Source organism: Culicoides brevitarsis, chromosome 1, assembly GCF_036172545.1.
Source record: "Culicoides brevitarsis isolate CSIRO-B50_1 chromosome 1, AGI_CSIRO_Cbre_v1, whole genome shotgun sequence".
NCBI lineage: Eukaryota > Metazoa > Arthropoda > Insecta > Diptera > Ceratopogonidae > Culicoides > Culicoides brevitarsis.
This window is the reverse complement of record NC_087085.1, coordinates 41,350,284-41,359,476: the sequence shown is the minus strand read 5'-3', so window position 1 is coordinate 41,359,476 and position 9,193 is coordinate 41,350,284. Positions and strand designations below refer to the sequence as shown.

Sequence of the window (9,193 nt, the reverse complement as noted above, 5' to 3'; positions counted from 1 at the left end):
TTACTGCGAGAATTTTCTGCATTTTTTTTTAATTTTTATTAAGTGTTGTTTAATTTTTCTTTATTAAAAGATAACTGTCCTCAAAATGCAAAAACAGCTTATTTTATAAGAAGACTTCATCATTTATTGATATTTGAACAACTTTGTATCTTTACAAATAAAAAATGACTCAAACTGCGTCTTAAAAAATATCCCGAAAGATCTGGAAACAATTGTTTCAAATTTTTTTCTTGTTTCGTTTGATATTTTTAAAAATATATTTATTTAATCTTGTTATTTTTTAACAATATAATTAAATAAAAAAATAAGTGAGTAATCGAAAATATCTTCAGAAATATTCAACCAGATCAATTAAAGTTATTGTATTAATGAATTTTTTTGTGAAATTTAATTTTATTCGAATTAATTTTATGAAATCTAAAATTAACTATTTTATTAAATTAAAAAAAAAATATGTAAAGTTGGTGTTTTTTTGAATAATTTTTATTTTTTTTAACTATTTATTTTTATTAAAAATGTTTTTTTTTTGTCGATGAAGCTCAAAACATTAAAAACTAGGTACATTAAAATTTTTTCATGTGAAATTTTTACTTATGTCTTTAAAAATATTTACACTTCTTATTTTAAATTTAATTATTTTTTTTTAAATCAGATTTTAAAAACAAGAGTCATAATATGGAAAATATTTAATCATTCAGCTTAACGAAAAACTTTTTTTTTTTATTTTTTTTTTTAAATATTTTATTTATTATAAATAATTAAGTACAAAATTTTTCTTAATTTTATATATTGTTATCTCATTTTAATATTTTTATTTTATCAACTTTATTTTTTAAATTAGCAAATGAAAAACGAATTATTTTTTTATTTAAAAAATTAATAAATTAAATTAATTTAAATAAAAAATAAAAAAAAAATAATTTAAATTAATTTTCAAAATAATTCATCTAATTTCTTATTGATAGTCACTTCAACTTCATTTATTAAAACCTCCAACTTTTGAGTTGTTTCAGGATTATCCATTGTTATTACCTTATTAACATACTTAGCGAATTGCACAATTCGAGTTGTGAACATTTTTAGCGATTTTTTTATTAATTTATTATCATGTTGTTTCACTCCATCCATAAAGTCAGTTATTATCGTAGAAATTTCTTTAGGAGGTTTGCTCAATATTTTTTTGACAAAGGTAAGAATGGTAGAAACTGGTTCAGGAATCTCTGAAACCGAAGGAACAATTTTATCAGTACCCGCAAGTAAATGTGTTGAAGGCTCATATTTTTGACTTAGGCCCCCACCAAGACAGTTATGTGAACTATGAAGTTGGAGGAAAATACAAAAAATTATTATGAGTATTTTCTGCATTTTTTGTAATTTCTTTTTTATTATCAAGTGTTGTTTAATTCTTCTTTATTGAAAGGTAACTGATCTCAAAATGCAAAAAAAAAAGTTCTTTTAAAGTAAAAGTTTGACATTTTTCATATTTGATCAATTTGGTCCTTTTACAAACAAAAAAATGACTCAAACTGCGTTTTAAAAAATATTCCGAAAGATCTCGACACAATTAATTGCGATAAAAAAATGCAAAGAAAATATAAATATTTGAACAATTTTATTTCTGTAAAAGCAATAAAAAAAAAATTCAAAAATTTTAGTGAGTCATCAAATTTATCTTCAAAAATATACAGAAAAAATAAAAAAAAAATTAAAAAAATTTTTATATATTTTTTAAAAATTAAATTAAAATAAATAAAACTTTAAAAAAAAATAAAAAAAAATTATAAAAAAAAATTTTTATATGAGAATTATTTTAAAATAAGTAAAAATATCCAATCGAGTACAAACAATAAAATGACTCAAAAAAAGTAAAGAGTAATCAACTTCCATCTTAAATAAAAAAAAACAGACAGATCACAAATATTTGATCGACACATTTATCGATGAGCAAAATAAAATTTACAAAATAAACTTGAGATAAATTTTAATTATTTAAAAAATTTTAATTAATTTTAATTATTTAATTATTTATTTAATTAATTTTATTATTTAATTTATTATTTATTATTATTTATTTCATTTTATTTAATATTATTTAATTAATTTTAATTATTTAAAAAATAATAAAATAATTAATTAAGAATAATTAAAAAATTTATGTTAATTTAATTATTCAAATTATTATTTTAATTAATTAGAGAATAAAAATTAATTATTTAATTAATTAAAAATAATATTTTTAATTTTATTACTTATTATTAATTAAATTTTTGTATTATTTAAAAAAAATATTTTTTTTCATATTTCATTTTTTTTATACCTTGTTAAACATTTTTTAAGCTAAATTACTTAACGTCAAAAACTTTTTTTTTATTTTAAATATTTTATAAGAAAAAAAAAAATCAAAACACTTTCAATACATTAAACTTTTGCCACTTTTAACATTTGTGGGCAACGACGACAAAACTTATCCGATAAGAAAATTATGACATTTTCATTCCGCAAGAAGAGGAAAGTCAGTGATATGTGAAGAAAAATCACACCCTATTTAGTCGACTCCATATAAAAGCATGTACATTTTACTAATAGAGAAAAAGGAAAAAAAATGAAAAAACTTTAAAGGTTTAGTCACATGTTATTTTAAGCTGTAAGCAAAGAACATTTGCAAAATACGATGTTTTATGAACTTTTTTTTGCCGTTATATGCAAAATAATAAAAATGAAAAAAAAAATGAACAGAAAAGTCAGCTAGTAATATTTTAACATATTACCTTTTATGCTTGCTTGAGTTTTTGAGACGACACACACACATGACGTTATCTCTCTATATTTCCCTCTTTTTCTTCATGGAACTTTCACGTGTGTGTACAAAAGTTAAAATATTGCAGAAAAATTCTTTTTGCATCAATGTGCATGTCTTTTTACTCCAAAAAATACAAAAAATAGCAATAATATGAATTTTTTTGCTGAATGAACAAAAATTCAAATTTTCCAAAATATTTTTTCATTTTTTTCGGTGAACGAACTTGTTTCTTCATAATTATTCATAAGAACACTCGATAATTTTATTTATATTTTTTTTCCATGAATTAGGGATTTTTGTTGCGATTTAAAGTGCTGCTTCAACGTCTATCCATTAAATAAAAAAAAAAAAACGAACGAAAGGTAAATTATTATTTTTTTCTCTCCGCAACAACATCATGTTTCTGCATAATATCGCGCACTGTACAAATGTTATTAAGCAGATGAAAGATTTTTACGAGAGTTTTTATGATGAAGAAGAAAAAAAAAATAAATATAAAAACGCACAAAAAAAAATAAACATGAAAGGAAATCAAGGTCAAGTATCTTGTTATGGTTGCAGATGGTTGGTGCGTCTTTTTTAAAGAAGGCAGGAAAAAAAATTCAGTCAAAGAAAGTTTGATTGTTATGTCGTCAGGAATAAAAAATAAAAAAAAAACAAAAATGTCGATCATTAAAAAGAGAACTTGTTGAAGGAACGTCTTAATTGGTGATATCAAAGCAAGAAAAAAAAATATTACAAGCTTTGATGATTATTGCAAGGATCAAATGATTTAAAAGTGTTTGTATAATTGATGAGGAAGAAGAAAATTATTGCGCCGGTAAATGAGCCAACTTGTGCTGTTGTGCCATTCCAAACGAGACTCTTGCCGCCTTGTTGACGGAAAATTGTGATGATGGAAACATTGATGAAGCTGTAGAGGCCTGTGTAGATTGTCCAAGCTGCGATCTGTGAAAAAAGTAAGAATAACTCGGTAAATACAAAAATTCCTGTTAATTAAATTTATTTAAAACAACTTTTTATTTTTCAAAAAAAAATAAAATAAAATAAATAATTAAATAAATAAAATTTATCAAAAATTTGTCAAAAATTTGTCATTTAACATATTTAAATTAATTTGAATTTGGATAACTTCAAATTTAAAATAGAATTAATTTTAATTTAATAAATTTTAAATTAAAAAAAAATTAATACATTTTTGATATTAAAAAAAAAAAAAAAAAAAAAAAATTAAATAAAAAAAATATTTTAAGATTTTGTTTTATTTTAAATTTTATTATTTCAACAATTTTAATATTTTTTTTTTTTCTAAATTTAAAATTTTTTTTCTTTTATATATCTATTTTTTGAATATTAATATTTTTAAAATTTGAATATTCTTATAAGATTAATATTTAAGATTCTTTAAAAAAAAATATTCATTTGTATTAATTTTCAAAATTTATCAAAAAAAAAAAAAAAATAAATAATGAAAAAAAAAATAATAAAATAGAAGCAATTTTTTATGTATGGACAAAAAAATATATAAAAATTAATTTGCATTATTTTTCCAGAATTTTAATATAAATTTTTTTTAATAAATTGAATTTTAATTTAATTATTTAATTTATTAATAATTTTTATAATAATTTAAATAATTTTCTTAAATTTTAATTTTTTTTTAATTTTTTATTAGATTTAACGATTTTTTTTAATTAAAAATACTTACACTCAAAACAGGTCCCATGAACGTATTTTGCAACGGAGGATTTGGACTCATCAACGCCAAAGCTAAAATATATCCCGCTGGAATAGCCAAAACTCCCACGAGAAATGTAATTCCTTTAACCGAACGTTCCGGCGTGAAAAGTCGAATTATATCAGCTACGGGATTCGCCATCAAACTAAAAATTGCACTATAATGATGAGTTGCTGTACTATAAGGCAACGTTGAAAATGACTGAATACTTGGAAGAACCGCGTTACAAATTATGCTCAAAACTCCCGTCAAAGTCATGAGAAATCGATAACTCGATGCGGAAATTATTTTTAAATTTTCACGTTGAACCGGCATTTCATTAAGATTTGTTTGACTTTCGCTGAAGGAGTTTTCAGTTTTAAATGTGTAATCATTGCCATCTTTGATTGAAACTTGAGCATATTCCGTGCGAAAACTTTTTACATTGGCAAGAAGTAAAAAAGCTGCTGAACTTAGTAGATAAAATCCGAAATGAATTAAAAAAAATAATTTTACGGAAAAATTCGGCGGATGTTGAACAGGTTCAAAGCCACTTTCGGTGTTGTTACTTGGAATGCATTCATCCGAAGTACTTCCTGATCCCTGAACAAGAGCTAAAATGCTCGAAATAAATCCAGCGATGCCAACTCCCATGCAATACGTGATGATATATTGCTTGAGGAAGCGTCCCATGTAAGGCATCATCTAAAAGAAAAATCACTCGAGATTAATTTTTATCGGATAAAAATTACTTGGCAACTCACCATTACGCTGCTCGTACAAGCCACAAGTGCAAAGAGGAACGTAAACACAAAAAGCGGCAAACTTCGTGCATGTCCTCCAATTTCTACCGTGCGATCGTACGTAAATCCGATTAAAAGTGATGCCACACATCCGAGAGTCAACATCAAATAAATCAGGTAAGCATCTTTAATGGGCCAAAACTTTTGCAACAAATTGTAAAGCACGACGCCAATATTGCCGCTTTGCACAATCAAAACAATGTAAGAGGATAACTTCCAGCCTTCGGGTGCTCCGTTGATGATGATCGGTACTTCGAGGAAAATCGCATTAACGCCCATCCAAGAACTGAAACCGAAGACAATGGAGAGGCAGTGCAGGATAATTCGCTTGTGGAGAGGATTTGAGAGAATTTCTGGCATGATTTTTATGTAAATTGTTTCATTCACAAAGGATTTTTTTTTATTTGATTATTTTTGAGGAAATTTTTGAATGAACTTCATCAAACAAACGACAATTGACGACTAACTAATGCGGAAAGCGAAACAAACTTGCACGATTCATTTGTTTAGCCGATCGTGCAAATTGGCGATAAGATTAAAAGTACAGGGTAACTCGATACAAAAAGAAATAAAATTTATCAATATTGACATTCATTTGAGGTAAGAATATTTTTTTTAATTTTTTAATTCTTTTTTTAATAAAATTTTAAAATGTAAAATATTTTTCATGAATTTTGAACATTTTTAAAACATTATATAAAATTAAAAAAAAAAAAATAAAAATTAATTAAAAAAAATGACAAAAAATATTCAATTTGGTTAAATAAAAAAAAAAAAATTTTAAATTTATAATTTATTTTTTTAAAATTAAAATTAATTTTATTAAATTTTAGGTATTATTTATTTATTTAATTTAGTTTAAAAAAATAATTAAAAATTAATTTAAAAAAAATATTTAATTATTTTTTAATGATTTTTTCAAATTAAATATTTGATTTAATTATTTTATTTTTTTTAATTTTTACTAATTAATTAATTATTTTTTTTTATTTTTAATTTTTTTTTCTTAATAAATAAATAATTAATAAATTATTTTTTTTTAATTAATTAATTTTTTATTTAATGTAATTATTTTTTAATCAAAAAATTTTAAATTTATTTTTTTTTAATTTTTTAAAATTGAAATTTTTTAAAACTCTTAAATTTGGCACCCTGTAATTCTTTGCATTTTATGATCAATGCTTATATCGCTGAGTTCGATTCTTTGTTTTGTTTTTCGTTTAAGATTTTTTCGATATGTAAATATTTATCTACATTTGAATTAATTTCATAAAAAAATTTGTTTATATTAAAATTTTTGACCATATATTGCTGAATATGCCAAATCTCAAATCAAGCAAAATCATAAAGAAACCCATTTACGGTCAAGCATCACAAACCAACCACATTCTGTCCGCATTTGATGCATCTCTTCAAAAAAAAAAAAAAAAGTTTTTCCTTTTCAGTTTCCTCGAACAAAATTGTTCTGATTTTTCGTTGTTAACAATTTCCTTGTGAGTCATTCACCGGCGTTCTGTCCGTAAGTTTGTTTGTTCAAGTTTTGCTGAAAGAGCTCCTGTTGTCTACAACTTTACACAGTGTGATGATGAGTTTAGCACACACACATTCCATAAAAGTGGCATCGAAGTGCGGAACAAAAGACGGCAAAATTAAGTAATTGTTGCATGAAAATTGCATGTTTTAGACATCCATTGATGGTTATCTTGGAAAAAGTTTTTTTTGTATTGTTTGTCATGTGTCGGAAAATGCTCAACTAACCACATGCAATACTTGCGTTTAACAACATAATTGATGTGGCTTGTAAAATGCCCGAAGAGTGAACGACGACGAGAAATATTAATTAAAATTGTTTGATATTTTAATTTTTTTTTTGCTTCTTGTTTACACAAAATTTTATTTATTTTGCAGACTCATGCAAAGGAGAGGCGAGCAAATATATGGCGTTGCAACATCAAAAATTTATTGCACTTAAAAAGCTGTTAAAAATATCTATCTTTTCAAGGATGCACTTGACGTGGATTTTAACATAAAAGTAAATAAATGTGTGTATATTTAGGAAAAATATTTTTTTTCTTTGTACAAAAATTTTATACACACACACATTGACTCACACTTTTAGAAGCAACGAAGGGAAACGTATTTTTACAAGAGATATTCTTGAGTTTGCTTCTGTATATAAAGTAGTAGTACGAAATCCTCATCGCCCATTTCTGTCTGTATTTTTTCTTTTCTTTTTGTATCTGATTCCGTAAAAATATTTGAAAGGCATTTTTTTATAAATATATTTTTGTCTATTTTCAGGTCTTTCTGAAGTCTTTGAATAAAAATGTGCAAAACTAAATACTATTTCATATTAAATTGATATCAAACAAAGATGATGCAGATAAATATATACAAAAATTATATTCAAAAGAATTTTTAACACATTATGTCAATTAATTCATGGCAAAATTTGTCAAAATTCACATGATTTTTTTTTAATTATTTAAAATTAAATTAAATTAAATAATATTATAAACCTTAAGGCTTGACATAATTTTAATAATTTTAAATAGCTATAGGCTGTTTTCGGTATTTTTTAGTAGGTATTGATTACTGTAAAAATAAATTATTAAAAATTATTAAATTATTATTATTAAAATTTGACCGTAATGTAGATAATGCTAAGAGAAAAAAAATATGATTTTTTTTTTCAATTTTCGATTTGAAATGAAATGTAGATTAAATTATATAACTACTTATTTTCGAAGTTAAGAGAACATAATTAAATCAAATTAAATTAAATATTGCTCCTAATTTTTTTTTTTAAATTTTTTAATATTATTTTTAACAATTTTTAGCTGTATTTTTTATGCTTTTGGCACTAAAATTATAATTTCAAAATATTTTTTAAAAAATATAACGACGTTAGAAATATATATTTTAAAACATTAAATAATTCTTAATATTTTTTTTAAATAATAAATTAAATTATTAAAATTTTATTTTTTTTAAATTAATTTTAATTTCATTAAATTTAATGAATTTTGTTTTTTAATCAATAATTATGATTTTAAAAAATTAAAGGAAAAGTTAATAAATTAAATTTTAAAAAATAAAAAAAAATTCTCTAAATTTGACAAAATGAATTTCTCAAAATTTTTGACAAAAAATTTCATTTATTAAGAAAAAGTTTAAAAAAAAAAATTAATAATTTTGTTAATAAAAAAATAATAAAAGTAAATATTTTAAATTAAATAAATATTTTTTTTACATTTAAGAAACAAAAATAAAATAAATAAAAAAAATAAAAATACAAATGTAGCTAAAATTTTAAAATCGTTAGTTAAAAATTTTCAAAAATAGCAATTTAAAAAAAAATTTAAAAAACAGATTTTAAATTCTCTTAGAATCATCTACATTACGGTAACTTTAAAATTCTTTTAACAAAAATTTACCTTTAAAACACGACAAAGTCCCCCATCAATTTCATCACGAGAACTTTTCACAGTCTCGAAAAATATCTACTTTAGCTTCTCCAACAAATGCATAACTGTAGATAGAAATTTACGTTATAACAAATAAAATAAAATAATACTTGATCGTTACAAATGTAAGATTTAAGAGAGGCTCCATTTTCGTCTGGAAAGCATTATATCCGAACAAATGCAAGGAAAGTTGTTCATCTGCATTATCATATCTCGTAAAAAATGCAATTTGGACAAAAATCGTCCCTTGTACAGAGATAAAAATCCAGCTTACTAAGAGCCTTTAGAGTAAAATTTACGTAAATAGGGCGTGTAAGATGATTTTGTAGAAAAATATGTATTTATATAATGCAAGAAAGCTTTAAGATTTATAAAAAGTAGGAGTTCGAGTAATAATTTTGCTGCT

The 9,193-nt window shown here is 22.7% G+C and overlaps 1 protein-coding gene across 1 annotated transcript; it reads right to left on the bottom strand.

Annotated features, from left to right (window-relative positions):
* Positions 1-2,891: 2,891 nt before the first annotated feature.
* LOC134838298 (solute carrier family 52, riboflavin transporter, member 3-A-like) lies at positions 2,892-5,756 on the bottom strand. Its single transcript, XM_063853797.1, has 3 exons — positions 5,282-5,756; positions 4,509-5,222; positions 2,892-3,748 (listed from the first exon to the last, which is right to left on the bottom strand). The coding sequence occupies exons 1-3, from the start codon at positions 5,678-5,680 to the stop codon at positions 3,536-3,538; spliced, it is 1,326 nt and encodes a 441-aa protein (XP_063709867.1). The 5' UTR covers positions 5,681-5,756; the 3' UTR covers positions 2,892-3,535.
* Positions 5,757-9,193: the final 3,437 nt, after the last annotated feature.

What these genes read in the sequence shown, in the direction of transcription:
- LOC134838298 (XM_063853797.1), bottom strand. Translation starts at nt 5,680, where the DNA reads ATGCCAGAAATTCTCTCAAATCCTCTCCACAAGCGAATTATCCTGCAC. An exon ending in CTTGTACGAGCAGCGTAATG is followed by an intron (nt 5,223 to 5,281) that starts GTGAGTTGCCAA and finishes TTTTTCTTTTAG; the next exon opens with ATGATGCCTTACATGGGACG. An exon ending in TCATGGGACCTGTTTTGAGT is followed by an intron (nt 3,749 to 4,508) that starts GTAAGTATTTTT and finishes CTTTTTTCACAG; the next exon opens with ATCGCAGCTTGGACAATCTA.